Below are 27,350 nucleotides of genomic sequence, written 5' to 3' on the forward strand. Positions count from 1 at the left end.
TATCATAAGGTCAAGAGAAGAAATATTCTTATTTCACCATTTAAGTCAATTTTATACTATTTCTGTTTGACTCAGGGCTTTAAAGGACAGCCTCTACTCATGGCAATGTTGAAGCCAATTAAGTAAAAGGAGAAAAAGAATAGGGGAAAGGTTTCCATATTACTGCTTATCTTGCCTCAATAATATGTCTCTGTCTTCTAATCCAGACTCAGATGCAAAGGTTTGGGCCCTCCAAATTGGTTAGCCAGCAGTATTTTACTGAGTATTCTACATATATAGAACCCTCTATATAGAAAGTTAAAAGGAATTGCTGTGCTTTATAGTTTGCAAACCACTTAACATGTTTGATCCTCACAATAACCCTGTGAGGTGGGTGCTATTATTACTTCTCTCTTATGGATTAGGAAACTGAGGCTGAGAGGTTAAGTGATTTGCCTAGAGTAACACAGCTAGTAAGCGATTGAGATGGGATTCAAATTCATGTCTTCCTGATTTCAAGTTTAGCTTTCTTTCCACATTACCTGAGCTCATTCCCCTTGCTTCCAAGGAGATTGCATCAAAAGACAAGAGAAGAAAAACATTTTTTGAACCTTTCCTTCCTTTTTTTTTAGTACTGACCAAGTGAATCTTTGATTTTTGTTGCTTTGGTTAAATCTGTGAATTTATCAGTTAGAGAGTCCATAGGAATTTATTAAGTACACACTATATGCCAGGCGCTGTGCTAAGCACTCTGGATACAAAGGTAAAAAAAAAAATCTCTGTTCTCAAGTACTTTGAATTCTAATTGAGAAGACAACTGGAAAACAACTATGTATAAACAAAATTTGGTTTAAAGCTATTTAAACCACAAACTTTAAACTGCACTAAGAGTTTTGGGACACCCTGTAGCTTGTTTGTTATTTTGTACTGAAATAACATTTTCTACATATATGTATATTACACACTAATGTGTATTATATACATACAATTATACACATAATACATTATATACAGACAATATATTATATATATACACTATACATACATATATACACATAGAGAAATGAAGAAGAGGAAGAAAGGGAAGTAGAGATCATTTCATGGAATATCCAGGGAATGAATGTGTATTTATGTATGTACACAATGGGTATTTATCTGCTGATCATATTCCTTTAAAATTTTTTTTTTGTTTTTGTCATTTTGTACTGAAAAAAATGTATGATTTTAAAAAAATGATTGGTAGGTAAATGAGATGAAATGCTTAACCACAGCAATTATTATAATTCTAATTAGTAATATGGGCAAAAGTTTTTGTTGAGGTTTAACATAATCCAGGACCACAATGACTAAAGGATACCGGCTTAACTCAACCACAATCTTGGTCCACCCAAATGTAACTTTGTTCTCAAAAATAGTTCCATAGTTATTAAAAACTGGGGTTGGGAGTGGGGTTGTAAGAATGTTTTGAATGAACAAGCAAAACTTCCATCTGGCCTTGGTTCAAATTCTGAGTCTGCCATTCAATAGTTATGTGACTGTATATAAGAGATTACCTTTCTAGGCTCTAAGTCCTTCCAGCTCTATGTCTATGATACTGTTAACGATCCATTTGATTCCTTGATCTGGAGTAGATGGGATATTTTTGTTTTCAGCTGTTTCAGTCAAGTTTAACTCTTCATGACCACATTTGGGATTTTCTTGGCAAAGATACTGAAATGCTTTGCTGTTTCCCTCTCCAGCTCATTTTACAGATGAGGAAACTAAGGCAAATAGGTTTAAGTGACTTGACCATGGTTACTCAGCTAGTAAGTGTCTGAGGCTGGATTTGAACTCAGAAAGATGAATCTTCCTGACTCCAGACTTCCTGTTCTACTTTGCCAACTAGATGCCCAAGATTGTATACAGTGAAACCTAAACCTCCCATATACATAACACCTTCCCCACTTGCCATTCCCAAGTTTTCAGAAATATCCAACTTCTCTCTTAAAAAAGAACATATTAACCTATCTCTTAATGTACATTCTCACCTTGACAAAATTCTTAGAAGTCCCTACTGTCAGAGCAATCTGTTATTTATACTCATTTAAATCTTAGTCATCACTAAGTTAACAGAAACAAAACCCCATTTCTCCTTTAGAAATACCTCTGATCAAGGTTTGTAATGAATATAATAGTGCATATACAGTTTTGTAAGTCCATTCTCCACAATGATTTTTTTTGGGGGGTGAGGCAATTGGGGTTAAGTGACTTGCCCAGGGTCACACAGCTAGTAAGTGTCAAGTATCTGAGGCTGGGTTTGAACTCAGATCCTCCTGACTCCAGGGCTGGTGCTTTTTCCACTGCACCACCTAGCTGCCCCTACAATGATTTTGTAAGATAGTTAATGCAAATATTAGTATCCCCATTTTATGGATGAGGAAACTGAGGCTCAGAGAAATGAAATGATTAAGTTTTGCTACCATGATCTAGTCCACATTTCTTTCCTTATGAATTGCTAATGGATTTCTATGGCTCTAGCTACCTTCCCTTCTATCCATGAATACATTTCATAAGCTTTTACTAATAAAAAAAGAACTAAGTATAAGATCAGAACACTGCATCTAATATGTTTCTAACCTAAACACCTTTCAGAGTTTTATCGCTAGTAAATTATGTCTACTTTTGCCCTGATAAGATGTACTTGAGAGGCAGCCTGAAGTAGCCAGCCTCTGATTCAGGAAGACCTAGGTTCAAAGCCTGCCTCTGACTCACATGATTGTTGTTTGAGCCTGACAATTCTTTCTTTTTTTTCAATTTGCCCTCAGGTAATTCTTTAAGTCAGAATTGGGGAAGATCTGCATTAATAAAGGGGATTTTTCACCATAAGCTCTCTATATCTTTTCAATGGCTGTCCCCTCATACCTGGAATCCATTCACTCCTTATCTCTGCTTCCTCACCTCCTTAGTTTCCTTCAAATCCAAACTATAATTCCACCTTCTATAAGAAGCCTTTCTAGAGGGCAGCTAAGTGGTGCAGTGAATAGAGCAGTGGTCCTGAATTCAGCAGGACCTGAGTTCAAATCCAGCCTCAGACACTTGACACTTACTAGCTGTGTGACCCTCGGCAAGTTACTTAACCCTCATTGCCCCACAGAAAAAGAAGCCTTTCTTGATCCCTCTTAATGCAACCAGTTGTGTTTTCTCTCAGTAAAATATTTTAAATTGTTTGTATTGTATATGTATGTTCAATTCTCACCTTAGTCTTCTTCAGGAAGTTGTATATGATTTAAAGCACATAAATAATGAAGGAAGAATAAAATATAGAGACTATATTTAATAGACCAGATTAAAACAGGACCAGAGAATAGACTCGTTCTCTCATTTCTTTCTAAATAAAAATAACCTTGCCATGGGCTTGTTTATTAATACTACCTAATTATTTTATCATTAAATATAGCCCCTAAAAATATTTTCTTATTGGTGATAAGAAAATCACCAATCCCCACTAATGTGGAGAAGGAGCTGGAGAAAAGTTTTGTGATAAAAGGCTGTATTAGTCTGATGTTGCCAATTGCATCATTAACCTGTACATGCATCATGAATATGATGGGATAAAAGTATATATCACTATAAATCCATCTCCATTATGGGAAAAAGGTTAAAACTTTGACACCAATTCAGTCAAGTTCACATGTATTTTATTTATTTAGCAAACATTCAGTACTAACTATATTCAACACAAAGTACTAGTTGTTGGGGGAAATGGAAAGTTTATGGTGTTGGCCTTCTCATAAAACTCACTGGCTATTAAGGGAATATAACAAATAGAGAGAAAACTATGATAAACAATAACACATGGTAAATACACAAAAAATTCAAATGAAGTACTATATGAGGTCTAAGAGGAAAGTTAATTTCCAAATGGGAATAAGAGGGTAAAATTCATGGTATAGGTGACATTTTTACTAGTCTCTAAAGGATGGGTAGGACTTCAAAAGACAAAGGAATAAGACTAATAGTTGGTTAAAGGGCCCTGGAAATGAACAAAGCATGGAGGTGGGAAAGTGTAAAGAGTAGCGAGACAATGAGTAGGACAGTATGGATGGAGAATAGAGTTCCTAAAGGGGAGTAGTTACACTGCTGAAAAGATAGTGTTTCTTGGGGTTTTCTTGGGGTTTTTTCGGGGTCTTCAAATACTTTGCAGAGAAGTTTGCAATTTTTCAATAAGCACTCAGGAGCCACTGAAAGATTTTGACCAGAGGAGTGATATAAACAGATATATGAATCAATAAGATTAACTTGGAAACTATGCAAAGGATGCAGTGGACTTCTGGTTAGGAGGCTTTTGCACTTGTTCTAGTGCTTGGTAATAAAGGTCCGTAAAAGGGTGGAGGCAAGAGGCTGGAAAGGAGGGCAATATCAAAGAAACATGTCGACACCAGATTTGATGTGGGAATTGAAAGAGAGAGAGAAAAAAACCAGGCAAAGACAATATCAAAATTTTGAACATTGGTAGAAAGTAGGAGGACAGAAGGTCAAGGAGGATCTTGTTTCCAGGTTTTTTTTTGAAAAATAATAAATCTGGTTTTGGACATATAAGATGTTGTATCATATATATATATATATGTGGAATTGAGGGTTAAATGACTTGCCCAAGGTCACACAGCTAGTAAGTGTTAAGTGTCTGAGGCCAGATTTGAACTCAGGTCCTCAAGAATCCAGGGCTGGTGCTTTGTCCACTGTACCACCTGGCTGCCCCTCTCCCATGAACCACAACTCTCCTATTAGAACTGAAAAAGTGGGGCAGCTGGGTGGTGCAGTGGATAGAGCACCAGCCCTGGATTCCGGAGGACCTGAGTTCAGGTTCTGCCTCAGCCACTTAACAGTTACTAGCTGTGTGACCCTGGGCAGGTCACTTGACCCCAATTGCCTCACAAAAAAAAAAGAACTGAAAAAGAAACAGTAATACATTCCCTTCAACATAATCTACTACTAGGTATTAGTTGTGTCTATGTTCTTCCTGAAATTATCACCAGCGAAAATATTCTACACACTTTCTTTTATATTTATTGGAAACTTTAAATATATCCTAACTCAAATTAGGCTTCTTATTGGTTATTATGGAAACTTTGGTTTTAGTAAAATTGAAGTAAACAAAAACATTATTCTATGACTATTAATGCTACTATTATTAATAAGTAAAACTTTCATTTAATCTTTAGTTACTTCCTCCAATGACTTCCACTTAGTAAAAATTGTCAAATGTTGAGCCTCCTTTATTTAACATTCCATATTTTATAAGTAGCAAAAAGGAAGAAATTTGGCTGTCATTTTACCTCATTACTATTTTTTTAAAACAAGTTTTTATCTGCTTGTAGTTCCTAGAGCACAGGCCTGATCATGTCAGTCCCTTGCTCAAAAATCTTCATTTTGCTGTTTATTTTGCCTCTAGGATAAAATTCAAACTTCTCACCTTGCCCCTCACAATCTGGCTTCAGCTTATGTTTTTTGACTCATTTTTCATCACTCCTATATTCTATATACTCTATATTCTAACCAAACTGCCTTTCTTCAAACTCACAATTCTATTTCTGGACCTCAGGCCTTTGCATATATTGGCCCCCATTCCTCCACCATACTCCTTAGCTTCCTTCAAGGTTCAGATCAGTTGCCACCTTTTATGCAAAGCCTTTCCTGATCTCCTTATTTGTTAATGTTCTTTCCCTCTTTGACTTATTCTAACCTTTGTTGTTCAGTTGTTTCAGTCTTGTCCAACTCTTCATAACCCCATTTGAGGTTTCCTTGACAAAGATACTGGAGTGGTTTGACATTTCCTTTTCCAGCTCATTTTACAGATAAGGAACTGAGGCAAACAGGGTCACACAGCTTGTGTGTGAGGCTAGATTTAAACTCAAGAAGATGAGTCTTCCTGACTTCAGGTCTGGCACTCTATGCACTATGGCTTCACCTAGCATCCTGCATCCTGACTTTAGTTATCTCTGTACATGTTATACTTCTGAGTAGGCTGTAAGTCCCTCAAGGGCAGGGATTGTTTTTTTATTTCTATCTTCATATGTGCACAGTGCCTTGCTTATGGTAGGCTCTTCATGTATGTTTATTAAATTGAATTTGGAACATGAATATTGAATATCAGGCTTACAAGCCTACATAGGAAAAACTATTTGATTCCTTCATGGAGTTCTCTCTTATGAGGCAGGAGTGGGTACAGTAGGTATATAATACATTTGTATGTTTATTTACTCTTTGATTTTTTGTTATGTTCAATGGAAAAGATGGCCTTGTAGAATGGATAGAGAGATGGCATGAGAGTCAGGAAGACTGAATCTGGCCAAGTCTTTCATCTTTCAGTGCTCTAGACAACTCTCAATAGATTCTAAGTTTCAGAAAAGGTGCCAATCTTCATTGATAGAGGTTATTTTCTCATTTGCAATTTCCCTTTATCAACAAAAGCACAGGTACAATTTCTATCCCTATTATAGGTTGAATTTAGCAATGAAAATTTGAGAGGTGTCACAATAGAGTGAATAGAGAGCTGGCCTTAGAGACTGGAAGACCTGGATTGAAGTTTTGTCTCTGACATATCCTGGCTGTATGACCCTCAATAAGTCTCTTATCTCCTCAATGCTCTATAATTTTCAATTTAGCAGCCAGTATGTATTGGAAGAAGGAGTTTCCTATAGCAATGAAATCAGGTCTGGTTGAAAAAAAGTTGTAGGTTGTAGGAACATTTTTTTCTCTGTTTTCTAACCCATACTCTTTCTAGTCCTGAAGAGACCATTTATCTTATAGGTACAACTATTTGATTGATGAATGGCATCCTGGATAGCTGTTGTTGCAGTCCTGATTGATCATTGAATTAGAAGGCTCAGAAAAGTAGAGTGACTTCCTTGGGGGTAACATTTATACCAAGAGCCATAAAAAACAAAACAAAACAAAACAAAAACTTCTTGTCTCCTAGTTTCCTATTTATATTTCTATGCTCATGAAAATGAAACTCCTTTTTAGCCACTTTTTAAAATGCTCATCTGAGCATTAAACTAAAATAGTAACTAAAACAATAATGAATCAAATGCTCCTGTTGCTTAAACCATACCTTAACAGTGATTAGGCACCCACTTACACATCACAGAGAATCTGACTTTGTTAATGATGTGTATAAATACTGGGATCCTCATTGTTAAAGATAAAGAAGAAACAATAGAATCAATTCAAATATTAAATAACTAGTGTCAATAAACTTTATCTCTTGATATACTTAAATTGCAAAGGCATATAAGGATTATAGTGGGAGGGAAGAATTTGTAGCAAATCTATGAGGTATGTCTTTAAAATGGTATTTAAAATATTTCTGGGCATTAGTTGTACCTTAGTGGCATAAGGTTTACTGGACAAGTCTAGTAAGAACCACAGATACAAAGTGTTGATAGAGTCAGTCTCAAACATTCTTTTGCAGCATCATGTAGTGTTTGTTGATTTTTATAGGCCTATAATAGAATAAAGAGCAGTCTATACTATTTAATTTCAGTTATTCAATTCAATTCATGAAGCATTTGTTAAGTATCCATTATGTGCTAGACCCATACTCTAGCCATTAGACGTATAAAGACAGAATGAAACAGTTCCTATCCTTAAGTAACTTCCTGGGAGGGAGTACCATATATTCTAATAGGTGTAGCCAAAGATATGTAAAATAAATAAAAAGTAATTTTAGGGGTCATGAGTCATCCTGAAATCTGGGAGGAATCGATAAGGGTCTTTTCAAAGAGCTAGGTTTGAGTTTTGAGAGGAGCTAGAGAATAATGTACAACTTGGCTAGAAAGATAGGAGCCAGATTTTGAAGGGTTTTACCTCTTAAACTGAAGAATTTGTATTTGATCTAATCATGACAACTTTAAATTTTTACTGTCTAGATTATCCACTTGGTGGGTTATTTTTGAAAATTAATCCATCTTTGGTTAATTAGCCCCACTTTCTGGGATCTTTCCTAGCTATTAATTGCTAGGGTCTCAGGGAAATAAGCAAGCATTTATTTATTTATTTTTGAGCTGGGATTGTGATTTTCCCTCTGTTAATGCAAATGAGAAAGTCTTCTGTAATTTGTTATCTTGACTGGGAAACCAAGAACATTTGCCCAGGGTCTCAAAACAGTAAATAAAATTCAGAAGCAAGATTTCATCCTAGGCGGTTCTTCTTCTTCTTTTTAAAAATTTCCTGTAATTTTATTTGTTCATAGGGCATTTCACTTTGAATCAGCTCATGTAAGTCTTTCCAGGTTTTTCTGAGAGCATCCTGCTCATAATTTCTTATTGCACAATAGTATTCTATCATAATCACATACAACAATTTGTTCAGCCATTCCCCCTAACTTATGGGCATCCCCTCAATTTTCAATTCTTTGCCACCAGAAAAGAATTGCTATAAATATTTTTGTACATATAGGCCCTTTCCTTTGTTTTTTTAATCTCTTTTTTGGATGCAATCTAGTTGTGGTATTGCTAAGTCAAAGAACATGCATGGTTTTAGAGCCCTTGGTTAAAAATTGCTCCATAGAATAGTTCAATCAGTTTACAACTCCACCAACAGTATATTAATATCTAATTTTCCCCACATCACTTCCAATATTTGTCATTTTACTCTTCTGTCCTATTAGTCAATCTAATAGGTATGAGATAGTACCCCAGAATTGTTTTGATTTGCATCTCTCCTATTAATAGTGAGTTAGTGCATTTTATATGATTATAGATAGCTTTGATTATTTCATCTGAAAATGATTCATATCTTTTGATCATTTAGCAATTGGGAAATGGCTCTTATTTTTTAAAAATTTGACTCAGTTCTCTATATGTTTGAGAAATAATACTTTATCAGAGAAACTCGGTTCAATTTCTTTTCACAGTAAGTATTGCTAACTGTATTTTCCTTGATCCTATTCTCCCCCTGATCCCCCTGTTTATTCCATTCTCTCTGTTCTTTCACCCTGTCCCTTCTCAAAAGTGTTTTGCTTCTGGCTACTCCCATTCCCACTCTGCCTTCCTTTCTATCACTGCCACCCCCTTCTCTTTTCCCCTTTGCTTCCAACTTTCCTGCAGAGTGCAGAGGAAGATAGATTTTTTTTGGGGGGGGCAGGGCAATGAGGGTTAGGTGACTTGCCCAGGGTCACACAGCTAGTACGTGTCAAGTGTCTGAGGCTGGATTTGAACTCAGGTCCTCCTGAATCCAGGGCCAGTGCTTTATCCACTGTACCACCTAACTGCTCCTAGTAAGATAGATTTTTATGTTGGAGTGTATGTTACCTCTTTGAGCTAGTTCTGATGAGAGTAAGGTTCCCTTACCTCTCTCATCTTTCTCTCCCTATAAAAGCCCTTTCTTGCCTCTTTTATGCAAGATACTTTCCCATTCTACTCCTCCTTTTCTCTTTCTCCCAGTGCCATTCCTCTTACCCCTTAATTTTGTTTTTTAAAGATACTACCCCTTCATATTCAACTCACACCGGTAATCTCTTTCTAAATATACTCCATTCAGCTACCCTAATAATGAGAAAGTTCTTATGTGCTATAAGCATCATCTTCCCATGTAGGAATGTAAAAAGTTTATTAAATGCCTTATGATTTCCTTTTTCTGTTTACCTTTTTCTGTTCCTCTTGAGTCTTGTATTTGAAAGTCAGATTTTCTATTCAGCTCTGATTTTTTCATCAAGAATGCCTAAAAGTTCTCTCTTTCATTGAATTCCATTTTTCCCCTTAAAGAATTATAATCAGTTTTTCTGGGTAGGTGATTCCTGGTTGTAATCCCAGTCCTTTGCCCTCTAGAATATCATATTCTAAACCTTCTGATCCTTTAATGTAGAAGCTGCTAAATCTTGTGTAATCCTGACTGTGGCTCCACAAATATTTGAATTGTTTCTTTCTGGCTGCTTGTAGTATTTTGTCATTGACCTGGGAGCTCTGGAATTCAGCTATAATATTCCTGGGAGTTTTTATTTTGGGATCTCTTCAGGAGGTGATCAATGGATTCTTTCAATTTCTATTTTACCTTCTGATTCTAGACTATCAGGGTAATTTTTCCTTGACAATTTCTTGGAAGATGATGTTTAGGCTCTTTTTTTAATCATGGATTTCAGGTAGTCAATAATTTTAAAATTCTCTCTCCTGGATCTATTTTCTAGGTCAATTGTTTTTCCAATGAGATACTTTACATTGTCTACTTTTTTCCCATTCTTTTGGTTTTGTTGATAATGTTTTTTGATTTCTCATAAAGTCATTAGATTTCACATGATCAATTCTAATTTTTAAGAAATTATTTTATTCAATGAGCTTTTGTACTTCCTTTTCCATTTGGCCAGTTCTACTTTTTATGGAGTTATTTTCTTCAGTGGATTTTTATGCCTCTTTTTCCATTTGGCCAATTCTTCTTTTCAAGGTATTCTTCTCCTCATAGGCTTTTTGTATTTCTTTTACCATTTGGCCCAATTTGTTTTTTAAGCTGCTATTATCTTCAGTATTTTTGTGTGTCTCCTTTATCAAGCTGTTGACTCTTTTTTCATGATTTTCTTACATCACTCATTTTTCTTCCCAAATTTTCCTACCTCTTTTATGTGATTTTCAAAACTTTTTTTTAGCTCTTCCCTGGCCTGAGGTCAATTCATATTTTTCTTGGAGGCTTTGAATGTAGGAGCTTTGACTTTGTTATCTTCTGAGTATGTATTTTCATCTTGCTTGTCACCATAGTAACTTTCTATGGTCAACATTTTTTCAGTTTGCTCATTTTCCTAGCCTATTTCTTGACTTTTAACTCTTTGTTAAAGTAGGGCTCTGCTTCCAGGCTGGTGGCGGGGGGGGGGGTGCGGTGTGCTGTCCCAAGCTTCATCAGTTTTGTGCAGTTATTTTCAGTGGTACTTCTAGGGAGCTGTAAGTTTTCAGTGCTTCCAAGGTGATATGATCTAAGGAGAGCTGTGTTTATTACTTTCTTGGTCTGGCCTCTGATCTGTGAGAAACCACAAGTACTATTTTCTGCCCTGGAACCATGAGGAGGGTCCCTGCTCCACAGTGGCTGCAAGCTCTGGTGTTCTACTGCTCCTCCTTATCCTGGTACTGCCACCCAGGTCAGCTACCTAGGACTGTGACTCCAAGTATGGGCAAAGCAACTGAGTCCTGCCTCAGTGCTAGCAAAAAGACCCCTATAATCTCCTTTTGACCCCAGTGGTTCAATCTCTTTACTGTCTAAGGCCTGAGAGCTCTGGAAGCAGCTGTTACCACTGCTGCTACAGATTTAGTGGCTCCCAAAGCTTGTTCCTGGATTGCTGAGGCCTGGTTTGTATTGGCAAGTCATGTGATGAACTGCACACCACTCTTACCCAGGTATGATATATCTTTCTTACCAACCTTCCAAGTTGTCTTTGGCTGGACAATTATTTCACCCCATCCTTTTTTTAGATTCTTCTGCTCTAGGAATTGCTTTATGGCATTATTTAAAGGTATTTGGAGGGGTTTGAGGAAGAATTCAGGTGACTTGCTACCTTTCCTCCACCATCTTGGCTCCACCCCTATTCTAGATTGTTCTGACTCTGAGAGTAACTCTACCTCTCAAAACTAATATTAGTATAAGCAAAACATAATTCATACTGCAAGTCTATGGCAAAAGAAACATGAACTCTTTCTAACTTCAAAGCTGGCTTTCTAACCATTTTTGTGTCTTTCATAAGCAAGGGTTTATTCTAATAGGAAACTATTTTGTAATTATTGCTATAAAGATAATTTCTTCTTTCTCTTCTATCTTTTATGATATCTCCAAAAGTTATAATAACAACAGTAATAATAATAATATCCTTCTCTTTGTATGTGATGGTATAATTAATCTAAATAAGTAATGCATTTTGAATTTTTCCTCTTCTAACAGTAGTACTAGGTAGCTTCACAATTTCTTTATCTATGGTTCATGAATTTGTCAGGACTAGTAGAATATATTATCTCAAATATTCTACAAAAGGACTAAACCCATAACCTTATTCTGTGGAGTAGCAGGCACTAATCTTATCCAGTCCAATCTAAAAAGTATTTCTTAAATACCTACTAAATATAAAGTACTGAGCTATGTTTTGGAGATACAAAAGCAAAATGATAAATAGTTCTGCCCTCAAAGAGCTTTCATTCTAATGGGGGGAGATATGACATATAAACAGGTAAGTAATGATAACCTGCGGAGGGAGCAAGCACTAGCAACTAGGGAGGTCAAGAAAGGCTTCTAATCAGTGCTAGCATGTGAGCTAAACTTTGAGGGAAGCTAATTCTGAGAGGTGGAGCTTCATAGGCAAGAGACCTGTAATGGAATGCTGAGTTTGGAGAACAGCAGGGAGGCCAGTTTGATTGAAGCATAGAGTGTGTGAAAAGGAATAATGTTTGATCCACCTGGAAACATTGGCTATAATTGGCTTGTAAAGTACATTAAATGCTAAGTTGAGGAGTTCATAATTTATCCTATAGGCAATAAGAATTCCTCTGAAGGTGTTTGAGAAGGTCAGAGGTGCTTTAGGATGATTGTTTTGGTAATGATATGGAGGACAATTTAGAAAGGGGAGAGTCCAATAAAGAGGGTGCTGAAATTGGCCAAGGAGGAGGTCATGAAGGTCCAAAATAAGCTGGTGGTCATGTGAGTTAAGAGATGGGAGACAAGTTGTGGAGGTAGAATTGCTAAAACCTGGTAATCCATTACATCTGAGATAGTGAAGGAGAGGCAAGGGTCAAGAATAACTCCAAGGTTGTGAACCCAGGTAAATGTAAAGATGATGGAAACTTCAACAGAAATAGCTAAATTTGGAGGAGAGATGAATTTAAAGGGAATGAGTTCTATATTGGACATAATAATAATATCTAACATTTATATGGTGTTTTAAAGGTTGCAAAGTACTTTACATATATTATCTCATTTGATCTTCACAATGGCACTGTAAAGTAAATTCTATTATTATTTCCATCTTATTTATAAGAAAACTGAGGCTCAAAGAGATTAAATATCTTGTCTAAGGCTACACAGACAGTAAGGCTCTTGTTGAGTTTGAAGTGTTTATGGGATATTTAATTGGATACTAGCCCAGACAGTAAAATTTAGTTAAAGGCTATCCAATGAGCTGTTGTTATGCTAACCTTGGCTAGTTAACTAAGAACTCATGCAACATCTAAACTAGAGAATAACTTGCTTGGAGGATGATGAGAATCACCTTTCCTTATGAGAATCATTTTTGAGGCAATTGATGGATCAATGGATAGGAAAGTGACTCTGGAGTTAGAAAGACCTGAGTTAAAAATCTTGCCTCAGACACTTCCTAGCTGTGTGACACTGAATGAATTATTTGACCTCTGTTTGCCTCAGTTTCCTCAACTTTAAAATGGGCACAATAATAGCACCTATCTCACAGGATTTTTGGGAGAATCAAATTAGATAAGATTTATAAAAAAGTTCTTAGCCAGTGTCTGACCCACAGTAGATGTTATATAAATCATTATTCCCTTCCCCTGCCTTTCCCACCTTTCCTCCTCAATAAGACCAACTTGTATAAATAAGCGATGTTTCACTTTATATTTTTTTAGAGTTTTGGGAGAACTGACTTAGCCAATGGCCAAATTTGGTGTCTGTTACACTGAGAAGCAACATAATATAATGGAAAGACCTTTGGGCCCAGGGGTGGGAGAACTGAGTATGCCCTAACCAGTCTTGGCTTTGGTCAGGTGCTTACCTATTCTGAGCCTCAACCTCCTCATCTAGGAATCTGGAATAAGACCCATCTGGCCCATCACTTGGCTGTTGTGTGGAATAAATAAAGTACATTATGCACAAATGCTTGCATAATTTAAAAAAAATGTTATAGCTACTTATACCATGTTTCTGATGCTGTTATGTCTATGAAGCCAGTCAACTCCTGATGACTTCATCTTTGAAATGGGAAGTAAAGGGGGCAGCTAAGTGGCACAGTGGATAAAGCACCGGCCCTGGATTCAGGAGTACCTGAGTTCAAATCCGGCCTCAGACCCTTGACACTTACTAGCTGTGTGACCCTGGGCAAGTCACTTAACCCCCATTGTCCCACCAAAAAAAAAAAAAAAGAAAGGGGAAGTAAAAAAGGGATGGCTATTTTGGAGGCCCCAAAGGTATGACTTCTGCCTCCTTCAAACCTCCCCTACCACCACCAAAACTACCATGAAACTTTATTTAAATCGCTGAAACTCATTGTTGACTTTTTTTACTTTCCTTGTTTCTGTACTATGGTAGCCTTGAAACTCCCAAAGGGCAAATCCATGGCCAATATTTCTAAAAATAGAGATTTTCAGAAAATAATAGCCTCTATAAGTAGTGGTTTGAGTGGGAAGAATCTTCAGGAAAAAGATAAACATTTGGTTTGAGAGTCATGTTTCAGTAACACAAGGGGGTCATGTCTGGAGAAGACAGGCTCATTTTTCCCTCAGTTTCTTTTGGTGTATAATGTGGATACATCTTTGAGGTAGATTTCTGGTGAACATGAGCCAGTTTTTTCCTCCCTAATAAAGAAGGGAGGATACTCTCTCTCCTTAGACAAATTAGTGGAGCCAGAGATGAGAGCCTAATTTATGCATACGTATTTTAGACTGTATCTTTTGTTTGTATGTAATGAATGACTTCCAATTGAGAAGAAGGAGTGACAGCGAGAAATTCCAATCCTATAAAGGAAGGAGGCTGAGCAATATGATTGGGAGTATTGATACATTTATATCTAAAATATGAATTTATAGCAGCTCCATTTTCATTGGTGGTATTTTTGAGGGGGATTATGCATTATTCCAATACATTATTCCAACATTATTCCAATAGTGGTTGGCTTGGGATAGGAAAATGACATGTGATTTTAATGGTATAGGGAACTTCCATTGAGGAAACTCCCTCCAGCAATGCAGGTCAGTACCTTCTCTGCAATTTCTATTCTTAGAGAGTTGCCTAGGGGGCAGCTAGGTGGTACAGTTGATAAAGCACCAGCCCCGCATTCAGGAGGACCTGAGTTCAAATTTAGTCTTAGAAACTTGACACTTATTAGCTGTGTGAGCCTGGGGAAGTCATTTAACCCTCATTGCCCTGCAAAAAAAAAAAAAGTTGCCTAAAGGTTAAAGCCTGGTATATGGTCACATAGCTAATGAATCTCAACTTTTGTGTCAGAGGCAGGACTTGAACCTAGGCTTTCCTGCCCCTAATGCCTTCTTTTTCCATATGCAAGCTGCCTCTGGGCTGGAGGTAATTCCCATTGAATTAGCCAACATACATAATGAGAAAGCTGCTGCTACCACTTACAAAGTAAAGTTAAATATATTCTAACTAAATGATAGAACTTTAAAAGGCTTACCTGAAAGTTTAAATGAGGAAGAATCTATGCATAAGGACCCAGTGTCACCTGTCAGCTTCTGAAGTAAAATATTTTTTGCCCTGTCTCGAAACATTGCTGCATTATTGTTGTAACAGGATTTAAACTTCAGCACCACATCCACTATCGTTTTACCATTGTTCTGTCTGTAGGAATTAAATAGAAAAATGAATCATGTTATTGATGCGGTCTTACCATTGTTATCAGAGCTCTCCCCCATTTGCAATGCAACAGCCCTGGCACTCATTGCTTACTTGACTAAGGGAAGAATTAATATAAGGAAGTTAATCAAGAAACATTTATTTAAAGACCTACTATGTGTGCCAGGCACTGGGGATAGAGACAAAAAATGAAATAGTCTTTGTTCTCAAAAATATCTTCTTGCTCCCTGTAAATAATTCTCTATAGATTCCTGGGAAAGGCCAGTGGATGAGCACTATTTTTTTTTTCATAAGTTGGCATGTAATTTCCTCCACTAAGATCCTATTCTGATCCATTATAATTATATAGATGTAACTTTAGCTTATTGGAGGCCTCACTAAAGGAATATGAGCTATACTGGGATCTGTTTTTACAGTGTGGAAAGAGCACTGGATTTGGAATTAGAAGAGCCAGGTTTAGATCCTATTTTTTACATACTACCTGTGTGATATTAGGCAAGTCACTTAATTTCTGTGGGTTCTAGCTTCATCATGGCCTCTGAAGTAATTTCTAACTCTGGATCTATGTGTAATTTACAATCCCATGAATATGAGTTCAGGGATATTTTCTGTACAAGTCAGCCTCACTGGAGAGGCTCAGTACTAGAAAGTTGACCACCAAATGATGACTTTTTTTGGCCATGGAAACTTTTACAAAGTCATGATCACACCTTGGTGGAGGGAGCACATATACATCAAGATAAAGGAAATATTATATCTAATGTATTGGAAGTGACCCTTCATATCTGAAATACTATGATTAAGGGAACAAAAATGGTTGTTCTCTCTAATATTTAGAACATTTTATAATTTGTACTTGTGCCTAGAGATAATTTAATCACAAAGCATTCTCAAATATTGAAATGGATTCTATCCTGATCAATTTGGAAGTTCCCTCAAACAATGTAGATTGAAACCCATCTATCTCTGCCCATCTTGTGTGATTTGTCCATATTCTTTTACAAGTTCATCACAGAAGGTCACCCAAAATGCCAGGGGACTTCCTAGATTTGTTCTGATAAAACAAGGGTTCAATGGCTGTTTACTTGTCTCTAACCCTGTCTATTTGTCCAACTCATCCTATCTTCCTGTTATATATTTCGTTGAAGATACTTTTTATTCTTGTTCTAAATTACTCTTTGTTTATGTTGTAGCCTGCTCATACCCCACCCACTATAATGTTGTTCTCCTTGTTCTGTTCACTTCATTCTGCTTCAGTTCATTGAGGTTTTCCCAATTTCCTCTAAAATGTCCATTTTATTATTTCATATGTCACAATTGCTCTTTTTCCTTCATTTTTGAAGAGGACCAATGACATCACAGGTGATGATTTTACTTGTGTGTTAAGTGGATTTAAATGAGGCAGAATTGCATAGTCATCAGCTTCTTTCTTTCTGAGTTATCAAATTTCAGTGGTGGAACAAAAGTCAAGATGACTGGAAATGGGCTGGGATGCAGTGAAAGACTTTACTGTCTTTAGTGCCTGACCAAGCTCTAAGTGCTCCATAGTGCCTGCTTCAGCCACTTTCACATTCAGTTGTTGGAACAAATAGTTCTTATTCACCTATTCTACCAGGGAAAGTCTTCACATGCTTGGGATAGACATCCTTTAATTCATCAACAGGTTTGAGGTCTGTCAGTTTTGCTCACCTTCTGAATTGGTTTTAGTGGGGTATGGCCACTGTTCATATTACAGCTTCTTGGAGCAACAGGTGAGAATTAGATTAAAGTGGACATCAAGGGGCAGCTATGTGGTGCAGTGGATAGAGCACCGACCCTGGAGTCAGGAGTACCTGAGTTCAAATTCGGCCTCAGACACTTAACACTTACTAGCTGTGTGACCCTGGGCAAGTCACTTAACCCCAATTGCCTCACTAAAAAAAAAAATAAAGTGGACATCAAAAGTGAATGGGCTGAGGGGCATCTAGGTGGCACAGTGGATAGATCACCGGCCCTGGAGTCAGGAGTACCTGAGTTCAAATCTGGCCTTAGATACTTAACATTTAACTAGCTGTGTGACCCTGGGCAAGTCACTTAACCCCAATTGCCTCACTAAAAAAAAAAAAAAAGTGGGGGCAGCTAGGTGGCACAGTGGATAAAGCATCGGCCTTGGATTCAGGAGTACCTGAGTTCAAATCCGGCCTCAGACACTTGACACTTACTAGCTGTGTGACCCTGGGCAAGTCACTTAAGCCCCATTGCCCCGCAAAAAAAAAAAAAAAAAAAGTGAATGGGCTGGGGCAGCTAGGTGGTGCAGTGGATAGAGCACCAGTCTTGGAGTCAGGAGTACCTGAGTTCAAATCTGGCCTCAGACACAACACTTACTAGCTGTGTGATCCTGGGCAAGTCACTTAACCCCAATTGCCAAACTAAAAAAAAAAAAAAGTGAATGGGCATCCCTGAATAGGGCTTGGCTTATAAGCCCTCACACCAGAGGTTCTAGTCCTCCTTGAACACCCTATATACTCCAGCATAATAACATTCTATTATACTTATATAGCACAATTTGTTTAGTCACTTCCCAAAAAGATGTTTCCCTCACCTCAAGTTTCTAATTTTTGACCAGTATAAAAAGAACACCTATAAGTATGATTATATAAATATTATCCCTTTTGATAATATAGGTATTTTTCTTCTTTATTAAATTTCTTTGGGGTATAGACCTAATAGTGGAATAGCTGGGTCAAAGGGTATGTACATTTTAGTATCTTTTGGGGCATAGTTTAAAATTCCTTTCTAAAATGGCTGGACCAATTCATAGTTCCACTAACTGTGTACTAGTATGCCTATTTTCCTGTAGCTTTTCTAGCATTTTTTATTTTCCTCTTTTGTCATCTTTGCCCATCTTGATTTGTATAAGATGAAACCTTTTTGTTTTTCAGTCATTTCAGTCTTGTTCAGATTCTTTACTCACTAGTTATTAGTGATTTAGGGCATTTTCCCATCTTTATTGATAGTTTAGGTTTCTTCCCTTGAAAATTAACTATTTGTTGATATTCTTTAACAATTTATGTATTGCGGAAATAGCTCTTAGTCTTAAAATATGAATGAATTCCTTATATATCTTAGATATGAAACCTCTATCAGAGAAACTTGTGGCAAAGAGTTCTTCTGAGTTGTTTTCCATTAGATTTGTTCATGCAAACACTTAAAAAATTGATTTAATCAAAACTATCCATTTGATCTTGTCAGATCCTCTCTATCACTTGTTTAATAATGCATTCTTCTCCTATTCATAGATATGAAAGGTAATTTCTTTCTTGCTCCTCTAATTTGTTTATGGTGTTACTTTTCAGATCTAGATAAATTTTCCATTTGGAGCTTTTCTTAGCATATGATCACACCTACCTTCCAATGCCTCTGCCTTACCCTCGGTGTGATACTGATTTTTAAATCTTCAGAGAATGTTGTATTTCAATGCCTTACTGCAATATAGCAGCACCAGTAAAAATGTTGCTATTAGAAAGATGGACCTTCATTTCCATGGAAAACTTGGAATCATTTGATGATCTTTGCAATTCTTAAAGATAATCTCTTTGTCCCATGCAGATCCAGGCTAACCTCTCCAGATATATATTATGATGTATGAGCTCTGAAGGATGCACATTCAAATTCATGTCATAATCTGGGTAATAGACATTCTTTATCTACTTGGCTATTCCTATGCTTTTGAGAGTCTATAGATCTATTCCAGGAGTTTCCACAAGGTTACAGTACTTGAGGCAACTTGTCAACGTCATCTAAAAACAGAAGCCTATGGAGGACTTCACCATTCACAGAGAAAGCTTCTTCAGCTTAGACTCTATATTGTATCTCTTCCATGATAGAGGTAAATACTTTTAGCAAGTACACCTATTTCTACTTTAAACTCACCTGAAGTTTATGATTGGGTGCTACTAACAAGGTTATTTCTCTTGTTATATATTATAAGGAATCTTGAGTGATTTTGATATATGGATGAGAGAAAACCTGTTGATGAAGATCTATAAGGTGGAGTTTTCCACTAATGAATTAAATGTTTTTTCAAAAATCAATAAACAATAGGCACAATGGGATACTGTATTTGTTATATCTTTAGTTAATGATGAAATGGTAAAGATGAGGTCCATTGTCAAGTATGACTTGTGAAAGTCCATTCATTCTCTACTAACAGCTTTTTGGTAGATGCCTTGCATTCAAGTACAGATGACTCCAAAGAATAATTTTGTATATGTGGTTAAGTAGACATATTACTGAATAGTTGTTGATATTTTCTCAATAACCTTTTAGGGGTGGGGATATTTTAATAAAATCTGAGGCTTTTTCTATTCCTTCACACTCCTTTTTTGTGTGCAGGGCAATGAGGGTTAAGTTACTTGCCCAGGGTCACACAGTAAGTGTTAAGTGTCTGAGGCCGGATCTGAACTCAGGTCCTCCTGAATCCAGGGCCAGTGCTTTATCCACTGCACCACCTAGCTGCCCCCTGTACTCATCATTGTGTATACTCCAGAACAGACCTCTTTTATATACATATGGTTCATTATGTGCATTTCCCATCTTCTTTTCCATTTCTATCTCCTCTGTAAACATAGGTTCCTGTCTTGGTTGGTTAAAGTAATTATAACAACTTTATAGATCTTTTCTATTTTTTATTATTTTGTTGATTTCCTTCATTTTTTGTCCTTTTAGGTCTGTGAGATGACTTTTCTTAGCTAAATCTCTTCCGAAGACATCTTTAAATTGGTCTTATTCTCCATTCCTTCAGTCTGACTTAAGAAATAATACTCATCATACTCATCCATCATTCTTCATAAGGTTTTACAAAACAAGTTTTTATTCTAAACTGCTATTCCTTTTTTGCTTCCAAATCTCTCCACTTGGCAAAAACAACAAATATTTGCTGATTTTCTGGTGCCTTTTGATATCCTTTTCATGGTAATAGCTTTACAATATTTAAACATTTGTATAAAATTATTATAATTGGTATCACTCTATTTCTGTCATCCATTTCCCATTTTTCATTGCTACAGAAATTATTTGTTTAAATAGTCCAGGATTAAGTTGCTTCAGATGCACACTGTCTTTTTTCCCCCTTAAGATTCGGTCTCTCTTTCTTGCCTAGCTATATGTGAAAACATGATTCACAGGCTTGATTCCTCTATTAAAACACAAAGGAACTTTGAACTGCTCCTTTGCTGACCTGATCAGATTCACCCCTCCTTAGGCAACTTAATGGCCCTCTGGTTCCTAAGGGCTTACCATGTTGGTGCCAGATGTGGTGTGGATGCCTGATCAACTTAACTCATTGCAACTCAGAATTCTCAAAATCAAGTGATTTACTAGCCTCAGTCTTCATGATAGTAAAGGTATAGGGGTATGCCACCATACAGGATATCTTGTTCTCATTATTATTCTTCCTGCATGCTTTGTACTAATTTGTTTTTTGCCCTGACAAGTCAGTGGTCTGATTGCACATAAAGAATTTGTTTAGTAAATTCCCATGTCAGTAACAAGCCTTTTCCTGTTTGTTAAGATATAATCCATTTCATTTTTTGGTCATATTTGGAACTTGCTGTACCGAAGACCTAACAATTTTCTTCTCAAAGCAAGTGTGTGATATAGAGGCATTAGGTTTGTTTGGTCTCTCTCATTCCTTTTTCCTGAATCATGCTTTCCTATATACTTCTCACTTTTCACCTTTTCATTGAATTAACCAAATATCATAGTATATACTGATTTAATATTGAGGCATTTATCTAGTTTTTCAGAGTACGCTACCTCTTGATCCTCAGTAACCAGTGTTGGTATATAAGCTCCAATTACTTTTTTTTTTTTTTTGGTGGCAATCAGGATTAAGTGACTTGCTCAGGGTTATACAGCTAGTAAATGTCCGAATCCAGATTTGAACTCAGGTCCTCCTGACTCCAGGCCTGGTTCACTAGGCAATTACTTTCAAGGTGGTCTTTTTGGAAATTCTTATTGGGACATGCATTCACATTTAGAGTACCCAGAGTTAAATTAAAGTTTATAGATAATCTAAAGCCTATGTGATTCTTAGCACCCTTTGCCACCTTTTCTGGCATGAAGAACACAAATATATAAACAGGAGAGAAAACCTGAGTTGATACTGCCATCCCAGTGGCAAACTCTGTTGTCATCTTTTCTATCACCTCTGCCACGTGGTCCTTATCCTTCTCCCAGCATCTCTTAGGCATCTATTCTTTCCTTGGAATTTTGAATTCCTGGACAATGGTCCTGAAACCTTCATATGTCTTAGGTTAATTTCCTTTTATTGATCAGTAAATCAGAACATTTAACTTAATTTCATCACATTTTAAATTTATTATTTTCCTTGCAAAATCCTCTTATTTTCCAAACTTTTCTCTTACTGTTGAACATACCACCATTCTTCTAGTCACCCAGACACAGTGTAGGTGTCAGCATCAACTCTTCCATTCCTTCTTCCCCCATTTAATCTGTTGCCAAGTCTTATGAATTTTTACTTTTGCAACATTTCTTGAATATCCCCTCTTCTCTCCTCTGATACTGCCACCAACCTGGTGGAAGTCCTCATCACCTCATGACTGGAATATTGCAATAGCTTACTGATTGCTTTCTCTGCCTCAAGTCACCACAGTCCATTTTGAACTCAACTGTCAAATTGATCTTCCTAAAGCACAGGTCTGATCATGTCACCCCTTCCCCCCAATTCAATAAACTCCAATGGGTCATTATCACCTCCAGGATCAAATATAAAATCCTGTTTGGTGTTTACAGCTCTTTTATAACCTAGTGGCTCCCTCCTACCTTTCCAGTTTTCTTACACATACTCTCCATATACTCTGTGATTCAGTAACACTGGACATTCCTTACTCAAGACATTCAATCTCCCAACTCTGGGCATTTTCCATTGACTGCCCCCTATGCCTAGAATTCTCCCTTTTTTCATCTCTGTCTCCTGGCTTCCTTGGCTTTCTTAAAATCCAAGCTAGAATCGGGGCAGCTAGGTGGCGCAGTGGATAGAGCACCGGCCCTGGAGTCAGGAGTACCTGGGTTCAAATCCGGCCTCAGACACTTAACACTTACTAGCTGTGTGATCCTGGGCAAGTCACTTAACCCCAATTGCCTCACTAAAAAACAAACAAACAAACAAACAAACAAAAAATCCAAGCTAGAATCTCACCTTCTACAAGAAGTTTTTCCTATTCTCCTTAAATCCAATGCCTTCCTTCCATTGATTATCTCCAACTGATCCTGTATATATCTTGTTTGCACATAGATGTTTACATGTTGACTCCTCCATTAGACTGTGAGCACCTTAAGATCAAAGACTGTCTTTTGCCTTTCTTTGTATCCTAGAGCTTAGCACAATGCCTTGCACATAGTAGATGCTTAATTAATGCTTATTGACTAACTGATGTAGCACTCAGAATCAAAATAATGGACTAGGTAATTTCCATGTTGCCATTATAATATTTAGTTTTTCAAGTCATATTTTATCAGATTACTTTCTTGTCAGGAGTATTAACATTATATTTCTTTCCTTGATACACTAGTATACACTTAGGCCACTAGTAATTTTTTTTTTAGTGAGGCAATTAAGTGACTTGCCCAGGGTCACACAGCTAGTAAGTGTTAAGTGTCTGAGGCCAGATTTGAACTCAGGTACTCCTGACTCCAGGGCTGGTGCTCTATCCATTGCGCCACCTAGCTTCCCCTGCCACTAGTAATTTAATTTAATTTATAGGTTCTTTCCCCCCTCTTTTTCTTTTGTTTCCCATATAACTTCATATTTGATAATGTTAAGGGATAAAATTGTAGCTAAACTGTCTAAAATATCTAATGAGTGGTCGCCAATAAATTATAAGCTTTAGCAAGAGTTAGACTTTTAAGTATTTATTAAGGAGAATAAGAATTTGGTAAAGAGAGAGAAAGGTCTAGATTCCTGTCTATTAAAGGGAGAGCACATTTCTAGCTCTGCTCTCCACCAGAGTCCAAAGCAAGAGAGCCAGGCAGAGCGCTAGTCTCTTCCTTCTTCCTCCCACTACCCAACGTCACTTCCTGATGCCAAAGAAAAGACTCCTGGTCTTGCCCTCAAAGACCTTCGCTTCATGGGCGGAACTCTTCTACAGTAAGTCTCCAGCAGGTGGCGTCATTCCAATCGTTACAATAACTCCATTCCTTCAGATCTGAATGGATACATCCTATGTACTCTGTGGAGTGTTTCTGTCAAGCACTGATCAGATGGATGGAGTCACTTAATGGATTTTGTCAGACCAAAGACGTGTTACTCTTCAATCATTTCCAACTCTTTGTGACTCCATTTGGGGTTTTCTTGGTAAAGATACTGGAGTATTTTTCCATTTCTTTCTCCACCTTGTTTTATAGATGAGGAAACTAAGGCAAACAAGATTAAGTGACTTGCCCAAGGTCACTTAGCTAGTAATGTCTGAAGCCAAATTTGAACTAAGGAAGATGAGTCCCATTGACTCCAGCCTGGCACTCTATCCACTGCACCACTTAGCTGCTCATCAATAAGACAAATAAATATATATCTAAAAACTTAGAGAAATATTAATTGCTGGTGGGTGAGCTTAGCCAATATAATAAAAATGACAATTCTACCTAAATTAATTTACTTTCAGTGCCATACCAATAAACTACCCAAAAACTATTTTATAGAACTAGAAAAAATAATAAAATTCATCTGGAAGGACAAAAGGTCAAGAATATCTAGGTAAAACAATGAAAAACAAATGTGAAGGAAAGTGGCTTAGCAGAACCAGATTGCAAATTCTATTACAAAATAGCAATAATCAAAACAATATGATATTGACTACAAAATATATTGGAGGATCAATGGACTAGATTAAGTATACAATACATAGTGGCAAATGACCATAGTAATATATATTGTTTGATAAGCCTAAAGATCTAAACTTTTGGGACAAGAACTCACCATATGACAAAAATTACTAGGAAACTGGAAAGCAGTTTGGCAGAAATTAGGAATAAACCAAAATTTCAAACTGTTTACCAAGATAACATCAAAATAGATAAATGATTTAGAAATAAAAGGGTGATAGCATAAGCAAATTAGGGAATCATGGAAAACTTTACCTGTCAGATCAATGAATAGGGGAAAAACTTATAACCAAAATAAGAGGTGGAGCCAAGATGGCAGAGGAAAGGCAGTGAATTGCCTGAGCTCTACCCAAGACACCTCCAAATACCTTCAAATAATGCCATAAGACAATTCCTGGAGTAGCAGAATCCACAAAAGGACAGGGTGAAATAATTTTCTAGCCAAAGATAACTTTGAAGGTCCGCAGGAAAGATCTGTTGTATGAGGGTGAGAGTGGAGTGCAGCCCAGCACACGCCACCCAAGCAAAGACCCAGCCACAGCCATAGCAAATCAGGAGAAGGCCTTGGGAGCCTCTGAATCAGCAGCAGCTGCAACTGCTTCTGGAACTCAGCCCATAGATGATGAGCAGGTTGAACAATTGGCCAGAAGGAGATTAAAGGGATCTCTTTGCTAGCACTGAGACAGGACTCTATTGCTTTGCCATTACATAGATCCAGGTTGCAGTCTTGGGTAGCAGTCCCAGGCCAGGAAGGAGAACAAGCACAAGTGGAACAGGATTCTGTTCATAGTTCCAGGGAAAAAAGAAGGCCATTGGTTGCTTACAGACCAGGGCACAGGCCAGGAGAGTAGTAAACATACTTCTCCTTAAATGATAATACCTTCGAAGAACTAAAAACTTACAAATTCCTAGAACTATCTCTAAAAACAACTGCACAGACCCCCTGAGGCATGCGACAGTGCACCCTCCACCCTAGAAGCAGTGCCCCACTTTAAAAAAGAGTTAAAAATCAATAAATAAGCATTTACCCTTGTTTCTTGTAGGGCAGACAGAGTGGGGTGGCTTATGTCTGGGGCTGGATTTGGACTTGGGGCCTCCTGGGTCTAGGGCTGGTTCTTTGTCCACTGTGTCACCTAGCTGACCCATGAAGACATCTTCAAAATAAAGTTAATGGGTAAGAGGAATACACTGGAAAAAAGGGAAAGGGAGAGGTAGAAGGGTATAAAGTAGCTCAAATAAAAGAATTAAGAAAAAGCGTATGGAGTGGAGGGGAAAATGGGGGAGGAGTGGGGGAGTGAGTGAGCCTTGCTTTCATAAGAATGGGTTCAAATGGGGAATAACATAAACACTCAAGTTTGTATAGTAATATGTTTTTCCCTGAGGAAAAGTGGGAGGGGAAGAGAAAAAGGTGGGGAGAGGTGAAGGAAGGGAGGGCAGATTGGGGGAGGAAGCAGTAAAAAGCAAAACACTTTTGTGGAGGGATAGGGTGAAAGAAGATTAAAAAATAGAGTAAATAAAAGTCAAGAAGTAGGCTGGGGAAATGAGCAAACAGAAAAAATGCTGACCCTAGAAAGTTTCTTTGGTTACAAGGAAGATCAAAGCACACCTTCAGAAGAAGATAACAAAGTCAAAGGTCCTACATCTAAAGCTTCCAAGAAAAATATGAATTGATCTCAGGCCATAGAAGCACTCAAAAAGAACTTTGAAGATAAGGTGAGAGAGGTAAAGGAAAAAAATGGAAAGAGAAATGAAAGTGATGTGGGAGGGAAATGAAAGAAAAATAAAATCAACAGCTTGAAAAGCCAAATTGACCAAATGGAAAAGGAGGTATAAAAGCTCTCTGAAGAAAATAATTGCTTAAAAATTAGGATTGAACAAATGGAAGCTAATGACTTTATGAGAAATCAAGACACAATAAAGTAAAACAAAAAGAATGAAAAAATAGAGGGCAATGTGAAATATCTCCTTGGTAAAACAACTGACTTGGAAAATAGATCCAGGAGAGATAATTTGAAAATTATTGGATTACCTGAAATGCATGATCAAAAAAAGAGCCTGGATATCATCTTCCAAGAAATTGTCAGAGAAAATTTCCCTGATATTCCAGAACCAGAAGGTAAAATAGAAAATGAAAGAATTTACCAATAACCTCCTGAAAGAAATCCCCAAACGAAAACCTCCAGGAATATTATAGCCAAATTCCAGAACTCCCAGGTCAAGGAGAAAATATTGCAAGCAGCCAGAAAGAAACAATTCAAGTATTGTGGAGCCACAGTCAGGATAACACAATATCTAACAGCTTCTGCATTAAAGGAATAGAGGACTTGTAATAATATATTCTGGAAGGCAAAGGAACTGGGATTACAACAAAGAATCACCTACCCAGAAAAACTGAATATAACCTTGCAGGGGGAAAATGGGAATTCAATGAAAGAGAGGACTTCCAGGTATTCTTTTTATTTATATATTTTTGATTCAATTTCATCTTATTTGGCTTGGCCCTCTATTCTATTCTGTTGAGAGTTTTTTTGGATTCTGAATTGGCTTTCTAATATTTTTTTTTTAGTGAGGCAGTTGGGGTTAAGGGACTTGCCCAGGGTCACACAGCTAGTAAGTGTTAAGTGTCTGAGGCCGGATTTGAACGCAGGTACTCCTGACTCCAGGGCCAGTGCTCTATCCACTGCACCACCTAGCTGTGCACCATTCTGGGTATTCTTTTTTTTTTTTTGTGAGGCAATGAGGGTTAAGTGACTTGCCCAGGGTCACACAGCTAGTGTCAAGTGTCTGGACTGGCATTTGAACTCAGGTCCTCCTGAATCCAGGGCCAGTGCTTTATCTACTGCGCCATCTAATTGCCCCCCATTCCAGGTATTCTTGATGAAAAGAACTGAATTGAATAGAAAATTTGACTTTCAAATACAAGACCCTAGAAAATACAAAAAGGTAAA

The 27,350-nt window shown here is 37.2% G+C and overlaps 1 protein-coding gene across 1 annotated transcript in view; it reads right to left on the reverse strand.

Moving 5' to 3' along the window:
- The window catches only part of LOC122732955 (transmembrane protease serine 11C-like), a 101,632-nt gene that overhangs the window by 43,456 nt on the left and 30,826 nt on the right, over positions 1–27,350 (reverse strand). Inside the window, exon 4 of the mRNA XM_043973409.1 lies at positions 15,341–15,504. Within this exon, the coding sequence (XP_043829344.1) occupies positions 15,341–15,504 (164 nt within the window). The remainder of the gene's footprint in view (positions 1–15,340; positions 15,505–27,350) is intronic.

This window comes from Dromiciops gliroides, chromosome 6, assembly GCF_019393635.1.
Source record: "Dromiciops gliroides isolate mDroGli1 chromosome 6, mDroGli1.pri, whole genome shotgun sequence".
Taxonomy (NCBI): domain Eukaryota; kingdom Metazoa; phylum Chordata; class Mammalia; order Microbiotheria; family Microbiotheriidae; genus Dromiciops; species Dromiciops gliroides.